Source organism: Schistocerca serialis, chromosome 7 (assembly GCF_023864345.2).
Source record: "Schistocerca serialis cubense isolate TAMUIC-IGC-003099 chromosome 7, iqSchSeri2.2, whole genome shotgun sequence".
Classification (NCBI taxonomy): Eukaryota; Metazoa; Arthropoda; class Insecta; order Orthoptera; family Acrididae; genus Schistocerca; species Schistocerca serialis.
Window position 1 is genome coordinate 333,487,355 of NC_064644.1, and position 25,754 is coordinate 333,513,108.

The window sequence follows — 25,754 nt, forward strand, 5'->3', positions numbered from 1 at the left end:
ATAAAGTTTCCCCTTCCTGGGACAATGAATTCACGGTGTTCTTATTTCAATTTCCAGGAGTGTATTTTTAGAGCTCCATTACACTGCATACCTCCATTGTAACTATCATAATTCTTAGAACACTGACGTTCAATATGCCCTTCAATGTTACTATGTCAGGTGCGGCAGTACTTAGATAAGCACTCAACATCAACAACTTTTCCAGTCTCCAGAGAAGTAGCACTTACAGCACCATTCAAGGAATGATGTCCTTGATGTTGCCATGTCCCATCAAGTGCAACAGCAATGTCTCTGGTTCCACTAATATTTACAGTTTCTTCTACTCCACGTTTCATAGGTGCTTTAGAGACAACTGTCAAGGCACCTAAAAGTACTTTTACATACTTGCTGAATTTGGAGGAGGAGGAGCAGGAAGGTCCATCAAATCACAAAACATTTGAGCAGCTTTTTTTCGTTTTCCTATTGCATGCATTGCATACACTAACTTCAAATTCACATCATATGAATTATACATCATGTTCGAAGTGATTTTCGAGGTAGATTTATTGCAGGATCTACACAGAACAACTAATTTTGATGCTAAACCCTTCCTGCTACTTTGTTCAGTTATTTCCAGACAGCCTACATCACATTGTTTACATTTCACCACTTCCTTTATCAAAGAAGATAAGATGCCCACATCAACAACAACAAATCCGCTACAAACATCGTCATTGTTAGCACAAAAATTTGAATCACCAGGAGGCGTGCCTTGTGCGAGTCTCTTCCCTGAAGAACTGATACATAGGTTACTTTCAACAGTGTGGCTTGCTTTGGTTGTGAACTGGTTACCACAGAATTTTCTTTTATTGAATTCTTTGATGTGTGGCATAGTTTGTATGTATTGCACACTAAAGGATATGTACTTCCACAAATATATGTAGCACTTGGGCAACAAACATTCAGAAACACGTGAACAAACTGCTTCAGTGAAACAAAAGTAAACACTAGCAAAGATAATCATTTACAGACACTAGAAACCTGCAGTGTTACCAACATATACAATGTATTGTACGTATAATTGCTGGAAACAGAAAGTTTACAGTTCTTTTTGAAATAATACTGATTTCTGTAACAGAAACATTGGTGGATCATGCACATTCACAGCTCTCATAAAGATAAGTGTTTAATTGCATAATAACAATAAATTAAGGTAATATTACCCTGAAACGTGACGGCTAACGGGGCTCTGGTGAAGCTGCGATAGGCCTAGCAAGCCAGTAGTGGATAAATCAACTGCTTTCAAAAAGGGAACATGCCTCGGATCACGGAACGGATTTAAAGGAAACCGACCAAGCAATGGAAAAGGATTACGAGATGGTTTACGACTGGGCACCTTAAACGTAAGGACTCTAACTGGGAAGTTAGAAGAAATTGTAGAAATGATGGAAAGGAGGAAATTGGACATCTTGGGACTTGCTGAGACTAGGTGGAGAGGAGTTGGTGAAAAACCACTAAGTAAAGGATGTAAACTGTACTGGATAGGGAATGAGAGGGGAAGAAATGGAGTGGCAATAGTGGTCGGAGAGGGTCTGCAGGAGGAGGTGGAAGGTATCAATGATCGAATGATAAAAGCCAGAGTACAAGTGAAAGGAAAAAGCATTGAAATCATCCAAGCATATGCCCCACAGGTGGGGTGTACAAAAAAGGAGAAGGAGGAATTTGAAGATGACATGCAAAAGCAGCTAAATGGAGGTAATCAGATTATAATAGGGGACCTCAATGCACATGTTGGCACAGACAGGAAAGGATTCGAGGAGATAATGGGACCAGAGGGCTGGGGGAACCGAAATAGAGAAGGAAAATTGTTGCTGGAATTCTGCAAGAGGAATGGGCTGGCGATCGCAAATTCCTGGTACAAGAAGAGAAGTAGCCACAAAATAACTTGGTACAGTGGAGACTGGTCCCAAACTTCAGTAGTAGACTATGTACTAGTGGATAGGCAGATGATGAGCAGCCTCACAGATGTTAAGGTCATTCCATCTGAGGCCTTAGACAGTGACCATCGGCTGTTGGTAGCCACCCTGAGAGAGAAAAAAGATAGGAGGGCAACAGACATACAGGAGAAAAGGTTGAAGACATGGATGCTGAAAGAGGATGAACGGAGGACCCAGTACCAGACACTGATCAGGAAGAAGCTGTCAAAGGTAGATCAGAGAACAGTGGAAGAAGAATGGGAAGATTTTAAGAGGGCTCTAGTTGAGGCAGCTGAGACTGTGTGCGGAAGAACTAGCACAAAGAGGAGAAGTAAGGAAACCCCATGGTGGAACAACATATGTAAAGAGGCAGTACTTCGAAAGAACAAAGCCTTCAGAGAATGGTTCCAGACCTGAACAGAGGAAGCTAGGGTAAAATATAAGGGAAGCAAGAAAGCGGCACAGACCATAGTAAGGGCGGAGAAGAAGAAGTGGATGGAAAAATGGACAAGAATGTTAGAAGAGGACAGTGAAGGGAACAAGAAAGTACTTTACACCATGGTAAGAAATAAGAGGAATGACAGAAGCGAGTGCCTGAGGATCATGGATAATAATGGAAGAGTTGTGGAGGAAATGCATGAGCTCAAAAAGATTTGGAAGGAGTACTTTGAAGATCTGTTGAATGCCGTCAAGCGGGTAACTAACAGCGATGGAGAGCCTAAGGCAGCAGACGATTATAATAGTGGGGAAATTGATGATCTAACTTGGAATGAAGTGGAAGAAGCCATAAAGAGGATGAAAGGGGGCAAGGCACCAGGTTGGGACGAAGTAACAGTGGATATGATACGAGCAGCAGGAGAAGTAGGAACCCAGTGGCTATACAGAGTGCTGAGGGTGGTGTGGAAGGAGAACAGAATTCCTGAGGATTGGAAGAAAGGGATTATAGTCCCGATCTTCAAGAAAGGGGATAAAAGGAGATGTGAGAACTACAGAGGAATCACCCTGCTATGCCACTGTGGAAAAATCTATGAAAAGATCCTGGAGAAGAGAATAAGAAGCAGTATTGAAAGTAGACTGCAAGAGGAGCAGTATGGTTTCAGACCGGGAAGATCAACAACGGACCTCATATTTGCGGTAAAGCAACTGCAGAAAAGGCACTATGAGTACGGGAAGGACTTAATCATGGCCTTTTTAGATATTGAGAAGGCGTATGACGATATCTATAGGGACAAGCTCTGGGATGTGCTGAACGCAAAAGGGATAGATGAAGAGATAACACGAAAAGTCAGAAAAATGTATAAGGGAAGTGAGAGTTGTGTGGAAGTGGGGAGGGAACGTACTGCATGGTTCAAGCTGGAAAATGGGCTGCGACACGGAAGTGCACTTTCGCCTTTATTGTTTATTATTGTTATGGATGAAATCCTACAGCAAGTATCAGATGCAATTGGAGATCATAAAATGAAAGCAGTGCTTTTTGCCGATGACCTGATGTTATGGGGAAATTGCGAGAAGGAGGTGCAAGAGCAGTTAGATGTATGGGAGGCAACGGCAGCACAATATGGAATGCATTTCTCTGCAAAGAAAAGTGAAATAATTGTCACAACAAGGAAGAAGAATAGGCCAAATGTGGATATAACTTGTGGAGGGGAAAAACTACAAGTGGTAGAGAACTTCAAGTACCTGGGAAGCATGATTGAAAGTAAGGGGGGAAACGCAATGGAAATAAATGAAAGGTGCAGAAAAGCAGGGCAGTTCTTCAAGTGCATTAGGGGGCTTATTTGGAGCAAGGAGGTGCCACAGAAATCCAAGGGAATTATATACCGAACCTACTTTGTCCCCATATTGGCATACGGAAGTGAGACATGGGTAATGCACAAAAGCGACAAAAGTAGAATACAAGCTAGTGAAATGAAGTTCCAGAGGAGCAGGTTGAGTGTAACAAGATGAGACAGATTGCGAAATGTGTATGTGAGGGAAAGACTAAAGGAGGAACCAGTACAGGACAGGATAGAAAAATCAAGACTGCAGTGGTATGGACACATGAAGAGAATGGATGAGGGAAGAATTCCAAAGAGGATGTTTGATCTGCAACTGGAGGGGAAGAGGCCCAGGGGAAGACCAAGAGATAGATGGGTGAAGGGAGTGAAGGAATGTGTGATGAGAAGAGGAGAGAACTGGACGAAGGTGGAAGAGGGGGAATGGTGGAAAGACAGAACACGATGGAGAGGCTTGTGTTCCCGACAGACCCAGCCAGTGGCTGGAAACTGTCCAAGATGATGATGATGAATATTACATCATAAGTAAGCAAATTAATACCTATTTAAGCTATTAATTGAAGGATTCACATGTTTTTGCATATTTTCTGAAAAAAGAAAACATTTCATAGCCACGAGTTTTAGGCTAGGATTTGTTTATGTTGTGATATACTGTAAGTTACGTGATTATTTCATTAAACTAAAGTTTGTGTTGTTAGTGTATTCTTATACCCTTGATTCTCTAGTAAGAAGTCGAAGTGAAAAGTACCAAAGTAAGTGGAAACTTTATATAATGTATGCTTAGTTCTTTGTTTCATCACGTAAACAATACAGATTATTTCTTTTTCTTTTCTCTAGAAGTTTTGAATTAGTATCTGAACTATAGGCCTAAACTTTCTAAGAAATGTAATATATTAATTGAATAGTCTATGAAGTTATTCTTGTTTTAATGCAGGCTAAAGCTAAAATTTGTTTGCCATGAGTGAGAAGTGTATGACTTGCAATAGGATTGTTAGTCCTGGGGTGCAGTGTGAGGGATGTTGCAGTTTCTTTCATGTGGGTGACTGTAGTGGCGTGGGAATTGGGGAAGTAAACAAGGCTCATTGGTTGTGTAGGATTTGCTGGGGTGCAGTGTGAGGGTTGTTGTAGTTTCTTTAATGTGGGTGACTGTAGTGGTGTGGGAATTGGGGAAATAAACAAGGTTCATTGGTTATGTAGGATTTGCTGTAGAGATAGGAAGATAGTGGAACAGGAGGAGGAGATTGCTGCCCTTCAGGCAGAACTAGATCAAGCAAAACAAGATCTGGAAAGGTTAAGGGGGGAGAAGGGAAAACAGAGGTGGGAAGTAACAGTAGGTTATAGAAGAAATAGGAATAGGATGTTCTCAGACAGTGTGGTTGTGAATGTGGAAAACAGATTTGATCTGTTGTCACAGTTGGAAACTGATGAGCCACAAATACATGTAGGAGTAGACAGGACACAACTTTCAAAAAGTATTTGAAAAGTAAGAAGTCAGAAAAATCTGTGAAGAAGCAGAAAATTTTGTTGTTAGGTAGTTCACATGGTAGAGGTGATGGCCAACTGTTGCAGGATGAACTAGGGTCAGGTTACCAGGTCACAAGCTTTTTTAAACCTAGTGCAAACCTGGGTCAGGTGATAGAGGATGTAGGTTCATTTTGTAAAGACTTTACAAAGGAAGACACCATGGTAATAGTGGGTGGGGCAGGCAACAGCATAAATAGGAACCCTAATTATTCAATTGAGAGTGACCTGGTAAAGATAGCTTCAGCAACAAGCCATACTGGTGTTGGGCTTGTGTCTGTTCTGAGGCGCCATGACCGGCCTCATTTTAACTCTTCTGTTAGGAGAGTTAATTTAGAGGTGGAACGGCTGCTTGGATCAGATATGAGGTCTCATATCGGTGTGGTTCCTGTTGACACTATCAGCAGGTGGAACTATACTAGGCATGGCCTTCACCTCAACAGGAAAGGGAAGGGAAACTGTCTGGGCTAATAGCAAATAACTTAAGGGGGGGCACTGTCACAAGTGGTAAAGGACCAGTGGTTACAAGTGACAGATCACCAGTTTTTTTAGTGTAGGGAGGGCAGAAACAAAAGATGTTCAGAGACAGGCTGAAAACGACATTCACATTGAGAAAACAAGCAGCCAGAAAGCAAATTTTAATGTACACAATTCATGCAGACAGCCTCTGATTGAAACTGAAGATACTCAAAAATTGGCAGGAAAATTAGGTTCATCCAGTTGTAATTCAGCCAATGCACAAAATCAGTTATTACTATTGCATCAGACTATTCGAGGACTAAGGGGTAAGCTTAATGAGTTGTTTATTTGTGTTGAAGAATTAAGAGTTGAGCAAACCAGTTGATATAATCTGCCTCTCTGAACATCATGTGACCACTGGTATAGATATGTTAAATGTTATAGGATTCAAGTTAGCATCTTATTTCTGTAGATAAAATATAGAGAAAGGAGGAGTTGCCATATTTGTCAGAAACTGTTTAGACTTCAAGAATATTGATATTAATAAATTTTGCTCAGAGCAGAATTAGTATTTCATAATAAGTCCTTTATAATAATAGGCATATACAGATCACCTTCGGGAAATTTTAACCTCTTCATAAAAAATCTGGAAGCTCTGCTGTCCCAACAACAAGGAAATAGTGATTGCTGAGGATTTTAATGTGGATTTATTGCAAAGCTCGGTTAGTGAACAATTATTGCAGTCAGTAACACTATCATTCAATTTATTTCCTACTGTGAACTTTGCTACTAGGAGATGTAAATGCTCTGAGACTGCTATTGATAATGTCTTTGTAGACAAATCTAGGGAAAAAAGTCATATCACAAAACCAATAGTAAATGGGCAATCTGATCAATGCATGCAGTATCTTGTGTTAAATGTTGAAACTTGTCAGGATAAAAAAAATCTATTAAATCTGAGTACAGGAGGGTAATAAATAAGTCAAAAATTGAGAAATTCAAGAAATTGCTGAAAGACATGGACTGGATAGATGTGTACAATACGTCTGACTCAAATGGAAAATACAAAGTATTCATTAATAAAGTTGCCTCCAATTTTGAAAATAGTTTTCCCCTAAAGGTAACTCAAATCACACAGAAATCAAAAAATAAACTGTGATTACACAAGGAATAAAGATATCATGTAGGACAAAAAGGAGACTGTATGTACTATCAAGGAACAGCTCTGATGTTAGAATTGTAATGTATTACAAAGAATACTTCAAAATATTGAAGCAAGTAATCCAGAAATCGAGGCAGCTTTATTATGAAAAAAAGATAATTACATATGTAACAAAATAAAAACTGAATGGGATATTGGGAAGACAGAGACAGGTGGGGCCAAAAAGGAAGAGGAACAGATAGCTCTAAAAATAAATGAGACTCTGGTAACAAGTACATGTAGTGTTGCAAACATATTAAACAGTACTTCATTTCTTTTACTGAGAGCTTGGGGTTATCATGTTCAGTGAACAGTGCAATGGAGTATCTGAGACCAGTCTTCAAAAATAACTTCAGTAAAAAGGAAATGACACTCACACCTCCCAAAGAAGAAATCCCTGAAATCTAAGGATTCCAGTAGGTATGTAATCAATCAGTGGAACATTTCCAGGCTGGCTGAAATATATTGAAGTTAAGCCTCTTTACAAGAAGGGGGATAAAGAGATACCATCAAACTATTGACCAATTTCACTTTTGCCGGCTTTCTCAAAAATATTTGAAAAGGTTGTATTCAAGCATCTCCTTAAGAATCTGACAGCAAATAATATATTGTCCAAGTCACAGTTTGGATTTTGGAAGGCATCTGATATAGAGAAAACTATTTACACTTACGGTGAGAATGTACTTAATTCATTAGATAGTAAATTAGAGGTTACTGGCATTTTCTGTGACCTGCCAAAAGCCTTTGACTGTGTGAACTGCAGCATTCTCTTAATATTATGGTGTCACCAGCAATGCTGCGAAATGGTTTGAGTCTTATCTATCTAACAGGAAACAAAGGGTGTTGTTGTGAAATACCTGTGCAGTAAGCAGTCAGGCTTCATGTGACAGGGAATTAATTACATGTGGTGTTCCTCAAGGTTCCATCTTCAGCCCATTGCTTTTTCTTATGTATATTAATGACCTCTGATCAGTTACATTACCAGATGCTAAGTTTGTTTTCTTTGCAAATGATACAAACATTGCAATAAGTAAGAAAGCAAGTACAGATTTAGAAATAGCTACTAATCAAATTTTCACTGACATTAATAAGTGGTTTAAAGCTAATTCACTGTCATTAAACTTTGAGAAGACCCACTATATGCAGTTCATAATCTGTAAGAGGTTTCCTTCCAGCATGAGTATAAATGTTGTGACTCGCCGATCTTTCAAAGTGCCGCCGCGCAGTTACATGCATCCTCCACATGCGGCGCTGTCTGCCAGCCATGCAGCAGCAGCGCTACCTAAGCGGCCGGCCAGCCAGCGGCTGCTAGACTTGGACTCAGTTATGATTTGACTGTTAAAGTGTACACATGTCTTATTCTGTTTATTTGATCTGTGACTTTCATGTATTGCGTCTTCCTCGAAATGTATTTGTTCAACTTGAAGTTATAACAATGGGCGGCGAGGTAGTGACTTTTCTTTTCCATCGTTGACCCACATGTTTCCATGGCTACTTTAGAGCAGCTATTGCAAGGTCTCATAGAACAGCAAACGCTTCTCACAAATGTGATTCGTGATTTTGCCGCGGCATTGAATGCGGGGCATCTCTCGTCATTTTCTCTACCTACTTTTCCTCCTTACGACGAGATGGCAGAAGACTAGTCTGATTACGAAAAACATCTTCGACAGCACTCCTTGGCATTTCATGTCGCAGATGAACAAACATGTAAGTCTCTGTTCCTTTCATGGATTTCACCTCAAATGTATCGGTTCTTGTCGCATTTGGCTCCTTTGGTAGATCCTGCATCTTTGTCCTTTGCTGAAATGTGCTCACTTCTGTCCATCTATTTTCAAAAGCAAATGCATGTGGTAGCCTCTCGTGTTGCCTTTTATCGTTGTTAAAAACAACCAAATCCATCCTATCACGTTTTGGCTGCTGAACTTCACGGCCTCAGTAGAAAGTGTCAATTTGTTACTGAAGTTCACAAAGAATCCTACACCAATTCCATGGTACGGGATGCTATTATCCGATCGGCACCCGACAAAGAAGTTAGGCAGTATGCCCTTCAGTTGGCAAATCTGACTCTAGATGAAGTCCTATCCATCACTCAGTCTTTTGAAAATTCTCGCACCGCTGGAGCGCAAATAGAGGCATGGGGCGACGTCGGGGAAATACAACCTCTGTGCGATGTTGACGAAGCATGTGGCGTGTCCCCGCCGGCTGACGTGGCTGCAGTACACTCCCAAGCGCAGCCTCGACCTAATCGTAAACAAACCTTTAAGAAACTGCAGCAAAACCCACGGCAACTTCCTTCATGTCCGCCTTGTTTTACGAAACATTCACAAGAAGATTGTCCACAACGTTGGGCCATGTGTCACAAGTGCAAAATAAAAGGGTCATGTGTCATCTGTTTGCAAATCCGACCGCATACATGATGTTCATGAACATGACGCTGATTCTGATTCTGTGTTGTCTGTCAATTGTACTTCTTCCCTTTCAGGGAAGTTATTCCTCACTGTCCAAATACTTGGTCGAGATGTTCGCGTGCAGGTGGATACTGGTTCTGCTGCCACTATCATCAATTCTCAGACATATCTTCAGTTGAGTTCTCCAATCCTATCACCTGTCACTAGGCAATTACGGACTTATAATAAACAGAAGATTTCTCTCTTGGGACAATTTGATGCTGAGGTATCATACAAATCTGTCGTTCGCACTGTTCCCATATTTGTGGTCGACCATAGTAACGGGGAGAATCTTTTTGGTTTCGATGCCTTTCGCGTTTTTGCGTTCTCCATAGATGACTCTGTCAATATCGTCTCTGATGCTATTCCTTATGCTCAATTGGATTCCTTGTCGATGACATTTTTGTCCCTTTTTTCTCCTGGGTTAGGCCGTGCAAACGACTTTGAAGCTCATATCACGCTCAAGCCCACTGCTCGGCCTAAGTTTTTTTGGGCTCGCCCCATTCCTGTGGCCCTTCGTGATCAGGTCAAATGGAAGCTGGATTGTCTCACTGCTTCAGGGGTCTTGCTTCCTGTCACTTCCAGTGAGTGGTCCTCTCCTGTCGTTGTTGTTGCTAAGCCAAATGGTGATATTTGTCTCTGTGGCGATTTCAAAGCCACTGTAAATGCTCAATGCCTTCTCGACACTTACCCTATGCCTCGACCTGAAGAATTGTTCACTAAACTTTCTGGAGGCCAGTATTTTTCTAAACTTGACCTGTCAGAAGCTTATCATCAACTTCCTCTCGACACTGCTTCCTGGCAGTTTCTGGTCCTTAACACGCCTTTCGGCCTCTATCAATACCAACGATTGCCATTCAGGGTTGCCAGTGCCCCTGCTCTCTTTCAGCGATTCTTGGAACAATTATTGCTCACTGTACCTGGGTGTATAAATTACCAGGATGACATTGTTGTCACTTGCTCCACCACTGGTGAACATCTTCAAAATCTCCGCACACTTTTTAATGCCTTACGGACTGCCGGTCTTAAGAGTAATCTTCAGAAATCAAAATTTTTTCCGGCATCTATCACGTACTTGGGGTTTCAACTCTCTAGGGATGGTATTGGTCTGCTTCAGCAAACTGTCGCTGCAATCGATGCCCTTCATCGCCCTACATCTGTTAAGGAACTGCAGGCCTTCTTGGGGAAAATAGCTTACTATCACAAGTTTTTTCCGTCTGCTGCTTCGGTGGCTCAGCTGTTGTACCGCCTGTTGCATAAAAACATGCCTCTTCTCTGGTCCGCATCATGCGATGCTGCTTTCCAGAAACTGAAGACTATGCTGAAACAGGCCCCGTGCCTGGCTACTTATCGACCTGGCCAACATATTGTTCTTGCCATGGACGCCTCTCAATATGGGGTTGGTGCAGTCCTTGTGCACCATTTTTCTGACGGTTCTGAACAACCCATTGCTTATGCCTCCAAAACAGTCACTGATGCCCAACAAAAGTATTCTCAAATTGAAAAAGAAGCTTTGGCCATTATTTGTGCTCTTCGTAAGTTTGGTGTTGTTCTCTATGGATCCAAATTTCATCTTGTTGTGTATCACAAACCACTTGTTTCCTTGTTTCATCCATCAACATCACTTCCCGACAAGACTGCACACCGCCTCCAGCGTTGGGCTCTTTACTTGTCTCATTTCAATTATGAGATTCATTTCCGGCCGACAGCTCAACATGCGAATGCTGATGCACTGTCTCGCCTTCCCATGGGTCCTGATCTGGCATTCGATAGGGACGAACTTTCGTGTTTCCACCTGGATGTTGCTGAGCAACAGGTTGTGGATGGGTTCCCCATCACCGGGGACCAGCTGGCGGCTGCTACGGGTTCTGACCCTATCCTCTCCCGGGTTTTACGCTGTATTCAGAAGGGTTGGCCAGATCATCCATCCGCTAAGACTTCTGATCCGTTGCGGAACTACTACACTTTGCGTTACCACCTCACGGCTAGGGATGGTGTTATCCTCCTTTCCACCGAAAATACTTCGCCATGTGTTGTGGTACCTGCTTCTTTGCGTGCTTCGGTCTTGCACCTCCTTCACCAAGGGCACTGGGGTGTGTCTCGCACAAAATCTCTATCGCACTGTCATGTGTACTAGCCCGGCATCGACTCTGAAATCGCACACATGTTCGCTGCCTGCGGCCCTTGTGCGTCACAGGCCGCCACCCCATGCTGACTTCGCGGGACCTGTTTTAGGTACTTATTCGCTTCTCGTTATTGACGCCTACTCTAACTTTCCTTTCATTGTCCATTGCACGTCGCCTACCACCACGGCAACCACCAATTCTCTAGCTCGCATTTTCTCTTTGGAAGCCTTCCCTCTACTCTTGTTACTGATAATGGCCCGCAATTGGCCTCTTCCGATTTTGCGGATTTTTGTGCCCATCACAGTGTTGTGTAAGTCACGGCCCCTCCGTTCCATCCACAGTCAAACAGTGAGGCTGAACGACTGGTCCGCACATTTAAGGCTCAGATAAGGAAACTCCTGACTTCTTCTTCTGCTGATGATGCGCTTCTCCAATTTCTGGCTACTTACCGTTTCACCCCCAGGGGCGACCACATCCCGGCTGAGCTCTTACATGGCCGACAGCCCCGCACGCTACTTCATCTTCTGCGGCCTTCCACCTCACGGCCGCAGGTGCCTTCGCTTGGCCGGTTCACCGCCGACGACCTTGTATGGGTACGGGGATATGGCAGGCAGCCAAAATGGAGTCCTGGCCTCATCTTACGACACCGTGGCCGATGCCTGTATGAAATCCAGATGGACATGGGTGTTGCAGTGTGTCATTCGGACCAGCTTCGGCCTTGTGTGCCGGCAACGCCTGTTCAGGATGCCGCTACACCACCTTCGGCTCTACCTGATGTTCGGGATACTGGAATCTCTCATTACTCACAACGCAGTCCTCTCACCATCATATCGGTGCCAGCACAAGAACTGACACCACCAGATGTGCCCATGTAGGAACCAGATGACCATCATCTGTCGGAGCAACTCTACTCGCCTCCTTCTCCTACAGATGCGGACACATCGCCCATGTCTCCTGTTATAACAACTGGACTTGCTGCAATGGGCAGATTGGTGCATGAGGCCCCAGCAGATTCGACCCCCACGTCTCCTGTCATCTCGACCTGTTATCATCAGGGACACTTCCATCCGTACGGGAAGCCTCCTCCTCGAGACTTTACGGCCAGTCAAACAACACCTATGGACATTAGCAATCTACAGGCCATCCCCATCAAGACTTGTGCAAAAAATTCAAAGGGGGGAAAAGTGTTGTGACTCGCGGCCAGCCAGCCAGCAGCTGCTCGACTTGGACTCAGTTATGATTTGACTGTTAAAGTGTGCACACGTCTTACTCTGTTTACTTGATCTGTGACTTTCATGTATTGCATCTTCCTTGAAATATATTAGTTCAACTTGAAGTTATAACAATAACATATGAAGACATGCAGATCGAAGAGGTTGACAGTGCTAAATTTCTGGGATAACAACTCGATAATAAATTCAGTTGAGAAGGGCATACCACAGAATTGCTTAAGCGCCTAAAAAAGTCTGTATTTGCTGTGAGAACGATGTCAGATGTAGGAGATATAAATATAAAAAAAAAACTTTCATACTTTGCTTACTTTCATTCTGTTATGTCGTATGGGATCATATTCGGGGGCTACTCGTCAAACTGAGCAAAAGTTTTTAGGGTGTGAAAGCGTGTGATAAGAATCATTTGTCGTGTAAATTAATGAACTTCTTGTAGAAACCTGTTCAAGGAAATTTGTATTCTAACCATTGCTTCTCAGTATATTCATTCCTTAATGAAATTTGTTGCAAGTAATACATCTCTATTTCGAACCAATAGCTCAATACATACTATCAATAGTAGGAATAAGAACAATCTTCATAAAGATCTAAAATCACTTTGTTTGGTCCAAAAAGGGGTCCAATATTCAGGAACGCACATTTTCAATAAACCGCCAGCAACCATCAAAAACTTGGTTTCAGATAAAGTACAGTGTAAACAGAGTTTGAAAGACTTTTTGATAGGCAACTCCTTCTACTCCATAGATGAATATCTTAACAGAAACTGTTAAGCCAGCTTAAGTAAAAATATCTGTTAGGTTTCAGTTTTGACAACACTTGTTCACAACAGTCAAGATTGGGTATTTTGTGTATGATGAATTTATTAATAGTGCATAACAGTGTTTCATTCTGACAGTGTGTTACTTCTGTAAATATTAGCTGTTCCAGTTTACTGCATTGTATTAACCTGTTTTGACTATCTCCTGACAAATGATCAGGGTAGTAAGTATGATAGTCAAATGTTTTATGTTATACTTTCTGACAAGTTCCACCCCCATGAGAATCATCTCGTTTCTTGTGTCTGTGAAAAGATAACTGAATCTAATCTAATCTAAATAAAGGGTAAAGGGGGCATGGTGGCATACATGACTGTAACTTTAAAATTAGGTATATATAGGTCATTTTTCCATTTTTCATTTGAAACCCTATAATGTATATATCAGTGTAATCAGGAAAGACTATAGAATTGAATAAATTCATCAAATAATTTCTATTTTTCCATCATTTATAACTATCCTGTACCCTTAAATTTCATCAATGGTTGAGATGGGCTTGGAAGGGGGGAATTAAGTGGAGCAACAGTTAAAAGGCTGGAGTTGCATTCAGAAGGACATCTGGCCATCCAGATTTAGGTTTTTCCATGGTTCTTCTGAAAAGAACTGAATCAAATTCCTTCCCCATTCTTGTCTTTTATGAGCACTTGCTCCATCTCTGATCATCCTTCCTTTGAACCCTTTTGTACAAATAGTGTTATTCTCTGTAGTTACTTTCTTTGATCTCAGAGCATCATCTATTTTTACATGTAACAGTTTAAAATGATTTTAGCTTTCTTTCTTCCTCTTACAAATATGTTATTTTAGTATTTATGTATGTTTGTGCTTGTTCTCATATAAATGCATCATCTAACAGGAATAAACAACAGCCTTAGTAGTGTTGGTTGAACAACATTGATTTCTTTCAGATATTATTTGTTTCTCTGAATAAAATACTTTTTGTGTCTGTAACTACAGTACTCAGAAAGGTACCAAATAGTGTGTTTTGTTCAATGACAAGAAATTGTATCATTTGCGCTCTTTCCTGTTCTAATCATGGGTACTGTTTTATGAATATAGTTAGTTACACATTTTTCTCTGCTTTTGTGATTGACGTAGGAGAGGTATGAAGACAATGTCATGGAGCTTTACCATTTTTTCAAAAAATATGATTATCTCTCCCTCCCCTCCCCTTCCCCCTCTCCCTCCCCCCTCCCCCTCTCCATCTCTCTCCCCCTCCCGCTCTCCCTCCTCCAACCCCTCCCATCTCTCCCTCCCCCTCCCCCTCTCTCCCTCCCCCTCCCTGTCTCTCCCTCCCCCTCTCCCTCTCCCTGTCTCTCCCTCCCCCTCTCCCTCCCCCTCTCCCTCCCCCTGTCTCTCCCTCCCCCTCTCCCTCCCCCTCCCGATCTCCCTCCCCCAACCCCTCCCATCTCTCCCTCCCCTCCCCCTCCCGCTCTCCCTCCCCTCCCTCTCCCCTCCCCCTCCCTGTCTCTCCCTCCCCCTCTCCCTGTCTCTCCCTCCCCCTCTCCCTCCCCCTGTCTCTCCCTCCACCTCTCCCTCCCCCTCCCGATCTCCCTCCCCCAACCCCTCCCATCTCTCCCTCTCCCTCCCCCTCCCGCTCTCCCTCCCCTCCCCCTCCCTCCCCTCCCCCTCCCCTCCCCCTCCCGCTCTCCCTCCCCTCCCCCTCCCGCTCTCCCTCCCCTCCCCCTCCCGCTCTCCCTCCCGCTCTCCCTCCCCTCTCTCCCTCCCCCTCTCCCTCCCATCTCTCCCTCCCCCTCTCTCCCTCCCCCACCCCCTCTCTCCCTCACCCTCCCCATCTCTCCCTCACCCTCCCCGTCTCTCCCTCCCCCTCCCTGTCTCTCCCTCCCCTTCTCCCTCCCCCTCTCTCCCTCCCCCTCTCCCTCCCCCTCTCTCCCTCCCCCTCTCTCCCTCCCCCTCTCTCCCTCCCCCTCTCTCCTTCCCCCTCTCTCCCTCCCCCTCTCTCCCTCCCCCTCTCCCCCACTCTCCCCCCCTCTCCCCCTCTCCCTCCCCCCTCTCCCTCCCTCCCCCCTCTCCCTCCCCCTCTCCCCCTCCCCCTCTCTCCCTCCCCCTCTCTCCCTCCCCCTCTCTCCCTCCCCCTCTCCCCCCTTCCCCCCTTCCCCTCTCCCCCTCTCCCCCTCTCCCCTCTCCCTCCCCTACCCTGTCCCCTCTCCTTACCATTCCCCCTCTCCAGCACCCCACCCCCTCTCTCCCCCCCCCTCCGTCACCCCTCCCTCCCCCCTCCCTCCCCCCTTTCTCCCCCCTCTTCCCCCCCCCCAAATTAGTTTCTGTGCATTTATTGGAAGTAAGTTTCAACCCCTTGCTATATTCTGAGGTACAAGCATAAAGTTAATTATTGATATGGTGTAGAAACTTCCACAAACTATCTGAAGGCAGCATACAAGCCAGGAAAAGGGTGACCACTGCTGACAAAGCAACAATACTGCCTTGTGTCTGCTCCCTTTAAACCATACTGGAAGCAATGAGATTTCATGCACAAGTAAATATGAACATTTCACACAACAAACTGCCAGGACATTACACTGGTGCAGTATAGTTTATTTATTGTATGTAGTATGACCATTCCAGAACTTCAAAGTTTGTGGTAGTTGCCCACAGCTCCATTTATGCATCTTAATAAGTAGAAGTTTTGTAACTGAGGTGTCATAATCCACATCTAATTTCTTTGCTTCCTGCCAAAGTGATGGTCTTCCAATTACAATGGCAACCTCATAATATACCATTCCTCGCCTACTCTCCCATTCGATGATGCCTGTGAATGGTCCAGAGTGTAGCATGCTTGCAGTTTTCTTCTTAAACAACTGAGGATATTTCTTTAGCTTGTTACATTTGTATCACAATTATGAATAATAATAATAATAATAATAATAAGTAACAATCTAACTAACTAATCTGAAAAACTAGCCTAAGAGATTACTAAAATTCACATGCTTTTTCTTTCCAGGATGTTATTTTGAAATCTGTGCTAAACCCTGTTGTCAGACTTTTATCAACAACACGCACAGTATTTCCATCTGGTGCAGCAGCACGTTCAGCTGTTGCTCGGAAATTTGCTGATGCCATTTATGTTGTTGCATTGAGGATCGGTCAAGAGATGTCTCGACGCCATCTAGCAGTACCTCTACTGCAGAGATTTTTTCTTGCCTTCGACAAAGCCTTCATGCGCTGTGCACTCGATGATTCATTACAGGGTGCCCAGTCTGTGAATTCATCTACAAAAGAAGCTGCTACAAGGTATTTTATTGAATGTTCTTGCAATTTCACTTATTGACCCACACAAAACTAAAAATCAATATTCATTTTGATTTCTTCATTTTTAATTTGTAGATATTCCTATTTGTAAACTTTCTAAAGAAGTTTATTGTCTGAATTTTTTCACATATGTAAGTATATTTTGCTGGTATATAGGGCGATTCTCTGATGATGATACGGATTTTCAGGGTTGATGGAGAAGAGTAAATGTATTAATCTGAGGTGAGGAACTCTGGTCAGGAAATGACAGAGTCAAAAGTAGTAAATGAAAATCTGACAGTGAATTTCCCCTTCTGCAAGCTCTTTGCTTTTCAAATTTTAGTAGGAAGTATAACTGACCAAAACTAGGCAAAAGAAGTGCAGTCAACGTGGCCTGTAAAGTGCATAACTCAAGAGCTGTAAATAATTGTTCATCTTTGCTAGTATGAAGTACATTTCTTCTACTGAACAATTGCCCATAGCTAGGTAGGCATTTTAGAGTTTATGTGTACTAGACAATTTTTTCTTATTTTGGTCCATACTCCCTCCTCCCAAAATGTGAAAATCGAAGAGGTAGCAGAAGAAGAGGTCCAGTGCAAGAGGTATCAGAACGATTTTCAATTATAACTTGTGGCTTGGTCACTTCCTGACCAGGATCCCTTAGCTCAGATTGATTTACCTTCTTCATCATACTTGAAAGTTGTGGTGACAGAGTGTCTCTGTTCTTTGGCTGTGCTTCAATCAGTAAGATGACGTACTCTGACCTATAGTATGTTGAGCACCATGTTCCAGTATACATATACCACTGGAATTGTCAAACAAAGTAAGTGTGTTGGTGAATGATTTGGCACACCATCAGCTATCATCAACAGTCTCAACCATCACAAATAATACAAAAGTTCTGTCAGTCACTATATAAACAAAATATATTTTCTTTCTTGTATGTACACAGAGTCCAAACTTCTCAACAAATTCTTGCTTTCCATACTGTTTTGCCATTAGTAATTAGTTGTACATATATAGCGCTCATACTGCATTCTGCAGCAACTATATACTGTGAAAATGATAACCATGGTTGCATCGTAATTGTACTGTGTTGTAACTTATTAGTTTTCTCATGGCTAGGTTTGGTTTAAGGCCTAGACTAGTGGGGGGGAAATAAAAATTCATCAATACAGTTAAAGTGGAATCACAGTTTTATTATTTCCCCATATTGTACTTTTCTTAGTCATATATTTCATGATTTTTGATGATTATTGTTGTTGTTGTGTCCTTGTTGGCATGCTATTATCTTGTACCATAGGAATCAAGGGAGAGGATGTTGTTTGAGGGCCACTATCCTCTTTCTATGAAACAACTGCACACATGTATTAAGATGGTTCTTTATCTACTTAAACAGATAGCTGCTACTTAACTTTACAGCGTCCATGTGTTGTGGTACAAGCTCCTCCAGAATAGTTCATGTCAACCTCACTGCTGGTGAATTACAAGTCCCACTATGTGATGAATGACAGTCACCAAACTGGAGTGCGAGTTGGTGTGTCAGTGACTGAGCTAGTGACGGAGTGACTTCACTGGTGACTGAGACTGAGACTGAGATAGTAAGCTAGACCGACTCAGTTAGTGACTGAGACTGCAGCCCTCAGGTCAGTGGCAGTGATCTAAATAATTGCGGTTTAGAAGGGGTTGACAGCACATTGCTTGCAATCTGTCTTTGGCCTCTCTCCTGGTAGATGATCTTGAACCAGCATCTACTATCAATCTTTTTGCTACATCTTTACTGATCGGTGTGGTGGTGACAGCATGTTCCTCCCCCCCCTCCCCCCCCCCCTTGAAATGCTGCACCGTTGTTGTGCAGGGAAGATGCGAATAACAATGGGGAGGGAGTCAGGACTGTGGACGTTGAGATGAGCTGGAAGCCGTGACTGTGGAGGACGACGTACTCCCGACCATACCCCATCATCTGGCTTGCGAGGCAACAGGAACCTCCTCTGGAAAATTGCTGCCAGGGCACATGTCCAGGCCTGAGGGCATGACCTGGGGCGATGACGGCGATGGCAATGGTCGGTCCAGGTCCATTGGGTCTGTGAGCGGGGATGAGGGTGCATTGTCCATCTGTTCCTCCTGTGGTCCCTGGTGGCAAAGGACATGTGGTCCCATGAGGCTGTGAATCTGAGGAAAGAAAAGCAGCAGAATCACGGGGCAAATGACATGCATGAATTTGGTTATGGTGGTGGCACTGCCAACCATCAGGACCTTCAATCAAGTACATAAAAGAGCCAATGCGCTCCTGGAACATGCCTCTTTTTCCAGTGCCCACAGTTGACATAAGCCCTGGAAAGAACAAGATCATGTGGCGCAAAGCGATACTTGCAGGCCATTGGCAGCGCTGGATGCTGCGGTGGATGTAGCAAGTGGAACAGCATCAGATGTTGGCAGCCGTGCAGAAGTTCCACCAGTGATGGTACGTCTCATGGGTGGAAGCAATAGAAGGTGAGAATGAGTTGCAGTGCCTATTCCCATGTGTAAGTGGTGTGAATCTTGGCCATCTGTTGCTTGAAACTGTGTATGAAGCATTCTGCTTCTCTGTTGGACCGGGGGTGAAACGGAGCACTTGTTAGATGAGGAATACCATTTCATTCACGAAACTGTTCAAAATCACATGAAGTGAACTGTGGTCCATTGTTTGACACAAGTATTTCTGGCAAACCTTCTATGCAAAACGCTTGAATGGTGCTATGTGATGTGGTTGAAGCCATAGGCACCGCAAAAGGTAACTTGCTAAAAGAGTCTACCGCATGAGGCAATGAGTGTTCCAGAGTGGTCCTGAAAAGTCAGTCTGCACTAGTTGCCATGGCGACTGAGTCTTACGTCAAGCTGAGAATATCTGTGGTGGATCAGATTGGTTTTTCACGCATGCAAGACTCTGTGATGTCATGTAATCAGTATGGACATTCATGCCCTGCCAAGTAGAGTGCCAGTGCACTAACTGTTTGGTGTGAACTATTTCCCAATATCCCTGGTGGAGCAATCACAACACATTCTTTTGCAAAACTTTGGAAATAAGCACATGTGATTGTCCACTGTCATTTTGAACTAGAATCACACCCTGTTGAATTGTAAGGTTATGCCGAAGTGCAAAATATCAGCGCACAACTGAGTTCTGGATACTGTTCAATCAACAAGGCCAACACATGCAAATGTAAGACAACAAAATCTTGAGATCAAGGTCTGCTTCTGTGGCCTGTGCAATTTTTCTGTAGTGCAAGGGAAAAGATTGCAGCAAATCTGAGTCCTGTGCCTCAATTTGGCAACAAGATGCAGCAGATGCATCAAAATCAGAGTCGGGGCCAATCGGAAGGTTGAGCTAGAGCGTCTGCATTGCCATTCTGTGTGGTATGTCTACACAATTTCATACTGATACTGCAAGAGCAACAAAGCCCAACATTGCAAATTTTGAGCAGTGCTTGTGGGAACCATCTTTGACAGATGAAACAAAGACTGCAAAGGCTTGTGCTCTGTCACTAAATAAAACTTGCAACCATACAAATAGTGCTGGAATTTTGTCACAATGTACACAATAATGAGAACTTCTTTTACAACTTGAGAGTAATTACACTGAGTTTGAATTAACAACTTTGAGGCAAAAGCAATAGGTCTGTCTTGTGCACCAATTCTGTGTGAAAGCACAGCACCGATTCAGTAGGAAGAAATGTCGACTTGCAAATCAACCAGCTTGGCAGGGTCAAAATGCACAAAACATCTGTCACTAAGCAAAGCATTTTTGAGTTTATGAAATGCATCTTGACAGTCAATAGTCCACACAAAAAATAGTTTTTGCGATGCAAGAGATGCAATGGAGCATTGATCTGAGTGGCATTTGGTATGAACCAAATGATGTATGTTATCTTGCCTAGTGCTGACAGCAGTTCAGATACATCGTGAGGAACAGTCAGATCACAGATTGCAAGAAAATGAGATTGGAGAGGATGCACACCTTGACTGTTTATCATGTGACCTAAGTACTGTAGTTCGTTTTGAAAAAAGACACGCGTTTTGAGGCAGCATTTGAGCCCTGCTTCTGACAACACTCAAAAAAGGGTATGCAGATTGGCAGTATGCTCCTCTGGTGTATGACCTGAGACAACAATATTGTCAAGGAAGCTTGAGCAAAATGGCACTTTTGCGGTCTGCTGAGCCAAGTAACATTGAAAAATGGCAGGTGCGGAAGCACTGCCAAAAGGCAAATGTAAATACTTGAACAGGCCTAAGTGTGTACTTATAACAAACACTTTCTGTGGTTCTTCATCCAATGGAATTTACAAGTAGGCAACACACAAATCTATCTTAGAAAAGTAACTTCCTGCACCAAGCATGTCCATGAGTTCCTCAGGGCAAGATAATGGATAGGTGCCAACTGCTGTCTGTGGGTTGACTGCAGACTTGAATTCAATACAGATGTGAATGCTACCAGAAGGCTTAGGCAACAAAACTAAAGGACTTGCCCACTGACTAGCTTGAATAGGAGCAATTACACCATTATTTTGCAATTCTTTCAATTCATTGGCTACTTTGTCTCTTAAAGCAACTGGAATGGTACGGGCCTGGATAAACTTAGCCTGTGCATTATCTTTCAATGTAACATGTGCTACAAAGTTATTAGCTTTTCCCATGCCTTCTGAAAGTAGTTCTGGAAATTCTTTAAGCAAGTTAGCTACAGTGTCTTTTGGTGCAAAAGCAGATACGGAAAGTACATGTCCAACAGATGCCGATGTGCACATAATGAACTTTTGATAGTATTGTCAGTAACATGCTCAAGACAGAATTTTTCATTAGCACTGTCAATTACTCTGTGCACTGATCTACACAGTGTGTCCCAGTTCCATTAGAACTGTGACTATAAAAAGTGTTCACGAAAGCATTTTAAAAATATTCTGAAGCAGTCACTGTAGTCCTTTTTTTTGGAAGTGTATTTAGTACTGGATAAAATAGTCCCCCATTCGGATCTCCGGGCAGGGACTACTAAGGAGAACATCATTATCAGGAGAAACAAAACTGGCATTCTATGGATCGTAGCATGAAATATCAGGTCCCTTAATCAGGCAGGTAGGTTCAAAAATTTAAAAAGGGATGTGGATAGGTTAAAACTAGACATAGTGGGAATTAATTAAGCTCAGTGGCAGGAGAAACAAGACTTCTGGTCAGGTGAATGAAGGATTACAAATACAAAATCAAGTAGGGGTAATGAAGGAGTAGGTATAATAATGGATAAAAAAAATAGGAGTGCAGGTAAGCTACTATGAACAGCATAGTGAACACATTTTTGTAGCCAAGATAGATATGAAGCCCACGCTACCACAGTAGTACAAGTTTACATGACAGCTAGCTCCGCAGATGATGAAGAGACTGAAGAAATGTATGATGAGATAAAAGAAATTATTCAGATAGTGAAGGGAGACGAAAATTTTATAGTCATGAGGGACTGGAATTCGGTAGTAGGTAAAGGAAGAGAAGGAGAAGTAGTAGGTGAATATGGAATGGGGGTAAGGAATGAAAGGGGAAGCCACCTGGTAGAATTTTGCACAGAGCGTAACTTAATCATAGCTAACACTTGATTTAAGAATCATGAAAGATGGGGCTGTGTACATGGAAGAGACCTGGAGTCACTGGAAGGTTTCAGGTAGATTATATAATTGTAAGATAGAGATTTAGGAACCAGGTTTAAATTGTGAGACATTTCCATGGGCAGATGTGGATTCTGACCACAATTTCTTGGTTATGAACTGTAAATTAAAACTGAAGAAACTGCAAAAAGGTGGGAATTTAAGGAGTTGGGACCTTGATAAACTGAAAGAACCAGAGGTTGTAGAGAGTTTCAGAGAGAGAATTAGGGATCAATTGACAAGAACAAGGGAAAGAAATATGGTAGAAGAAGAATGGGTAGCTTTGAGAGATGAAGTAGCGAAGGCAGCAGAGGATCAAGTAGGTAAAAAGACGGGGGCTAGTAGAAAACCTTGGGTAACAGAAGAGATATTGAATTTAACTGATGAAATGAGAAAATGTAAAAATTCATTAAGTGAATCAGGCAAAAGGAATACAAATGTCTCAAAAATGAGATTGACAGGAAGTGCAAAATGGCTAAACAGGGATGGTTAGAGGACAAATGTAAGAATGTAGAGGCATTTATCACTAGGGGTAAGATAGATACTGCTTACAGGTAAATTAAAGAGATCTTTGGAGAAAAGAGAACCACCTGTATAAATATCAAGAGCTCAGATGGAAAACCAGTTCTAAGCAAAGAAGGGAAGGCAGAAAGGTACAAGGGTGATCTACATGAGGGCAATATTAAAGAAATGGAAGAGGACGTAGATGAAGATGAAATGGGAGGTATGATACTGTGTGAAGAGCTTGACTGAGTGCTGATAGACCTAAGTCAAAATGAGGCCCGGGAGTAGACAACATTCCATTAGAACTACTGATAGCTTTTGCAGAGCCAACCCTGACAAAACTTTACCCCATGGTGAGCAAAATGTATGAGACAGGCAAAATACCCTCAGACTTCAAGAAGACTGTAATAATTCCAATCCAATAGAAAGCAAGTGTTGACAGGTGTGAAAATTACCGAACTATCAGTTTAATAGGTCACGACTGCAAAATATTAACAAGAATTCTTACAGACAAATGGAAAAACTGGGAGAAGCCGACCTTGGGGAAGATCAGTTTGGATTCAGTAAAAATGTTGGAACACGTGAGGCAGTACTGACCCTATGACTTACCTTAGAAGATAGATTAAGGAAAAGCAACCTACATTTTTAGCAGTTGTAGACTTAGAGAAATCTTTTGACAATGTTGACTGGAATACTATCTTTCAAATTCTGAAGGTGGCAGGGGGTCAAATACAGGAAGTGAAAGGCTATTTACAATTTGTACAGAAACCAGATTGCAGTAATAAGAATCGAGGGGCATTAAAGGGAAGCAGTGGTTGAGAATGGAGTGGGACAGTGTTGTAGCCTCTCTCCAGTTTTATTCAATCTGTATATATGGGCAAGCAGTAAAGGAAACAAAAGAAAAATTTGGAGTAGGATTTAAAATCCATGGAGAAGAAATAAAAACTCTTAGGTTTGCTGATGACATTGTACTTTTGTCAGAGACAGTGAAGGACCTGGATGAGCAATTGAACGGAATGGACAGTGTCTTGAAAGGAGGATATAAGATGTACATCAACAAAAGCAAAACGAGAATAATAGAATGTAGTCGAGTTAAATCAGGTGATGGTGAGGGAATTAGATTAGGAAATGAGACACTTGAAGCAGTAGATGAGTTTTGCTGTTTGGGAAGTAAAATAACTGAGGATGGTCAAAGTAGAGAGGATATAAAATGTAGACTGGCAATGGCAAGGAAAGTGTTTCTGAAGAAGAGAAATCTGTTAACGTCGAGTATAGATTTAAGTGTCTGGAAGGAGTGCAGCCATGTATGGAAGTGAAACATTGACAATAAATAGTTTAGAGAAGAAGAGAATATAAGCTTTTCAAATGTGGTACTACAGAAGAATGCTGAAGATTAAGTGGGTAGATCAAGTAACTAATGAGAAGGTATTAAATAGGATTAGGGAGAAGAGGAATTTGTGGGCAACCTGACTAGAAGAAGGGATCAGTTGGTAGGACACATTCTGAGGCATCAAGGGCTCATCAATTTAATATTGGAGGGAAGCACGGAGGGTAAAAATCATATAGGGAGACCAAGGCATGAATGCACTAAACAGCTTCAGAAGGATGTAGGGTGCAGTCATTACTCAGAGATGATGTATCTTGCACAGGATAGAGTAGAATGGAGAGCTGCATCAAACCAGTCCCTGGACTGAAGACCACAACAACAACAACAACAACAACATTTAGTACTGCAGTACAGTTTTGTTCTATGTCCTTAACTGCATCATAATGGAGTCCTTTCATTACCAGCTTCAATTTGAGGAACAATCAGAAGTCGAGTGGGGCCAAATATGGCAGGTGATCAAGGACTGCAATCTGTTTGCTGGCCAAAAATTCACACACGATCTTCACTTTGTGAACTGGGGGTGATGGTTTGGAGAAGCCACCAGGAAACTGCCTCTTGGTATTCAGCCATATTCTAAGAATTTTTAATCACAAACACAAAACTTAACAAGAAACTTGATGTTGCCTCACTGCTTTACCTCCATTTTCCAATGAGAGTCAGATGCTTACTGTTATATTCGCAGCCAGGATTCCCACTGCAGTGACCTTGTACACAGCTGTTGTTGAAACTTCAAGGGTTATAATACTGATGCTGCCAAGTGATAGCATTCCAATTTGGAATTTCACACAAGCAGTCCTAAGAGAACTGGTACACGCAGTGTATAACTCATTGCTTCCTTTATTGTTGAATGATGTTTGCCAATAAAGTTAGTTTCTCAGTTGAGACAGTGGGATCAGCTGCAGTGTTTGCTTTGCATGTTTTCACATAGAACGTCTAGCCTGTGTCTCTTATTAATGTATAGCTATGCCTGAGCGTAGCGTTTCTCACAGAGTTACTGACTCTGATTTTGTTCTGCTTGTAGTCAATGTGATATTCAGGAGTAAAACAAAGTAACTGTCTGAAAGGGAAAGGAGGTCATCTCCCAATCCATCTTTTGTGACTCTGCTTTGCATTAAGATATGCTGATGCCCTTAAAGTTTTTGTATGACCGAGTAATTAGTTGCAGTTTCTTTCTTGGACATCCTAACGAGTACTTATGTAATTGACGTCACAGGTGGAGTTGGAGAACAAGATCTAAAGACTGAAAAAAAAAATGGACTGATTGTTAATTCGCACATTCTGTAGACGTTCAACCTGAGTGTAAAAAAGATCCACACATGAATTTGTTATGTATTTACTCATTAGTAGTAGAGTAAGAAATGCACACTAGCACTCAAAATATAATTGCCATGAGAACAGGGCTGGTTTAAGGTGATGCAAGCCGTTG

The 25,754-nt window shown here is 42.5% G+C and overlaps 1 protein-coding gene across 1 annotated transcript in view; it reads left to right on the forward strand.

The window, feature by feature from the left end:
• LOC126412163 (WD repeat-containing protein 81) overlaps nucleotides 1-25,754 on the forward strand; it is a 300,014-nt gene that overhangs the window by 195,108 nt on the left and 79,152 nt on the right. Inside the window, exon 19 of the mRNA XM_050081630.1 lies at nucleotides 16,488-16,777. Coding sequence (XP_049937587.1) covers nucleotides 16,488-16,777 — 290 coding nt within the window. The remainder of the gene's footprint in view (nucleotides 1-16,487; nucleotides 16,778-25,754) is intronic.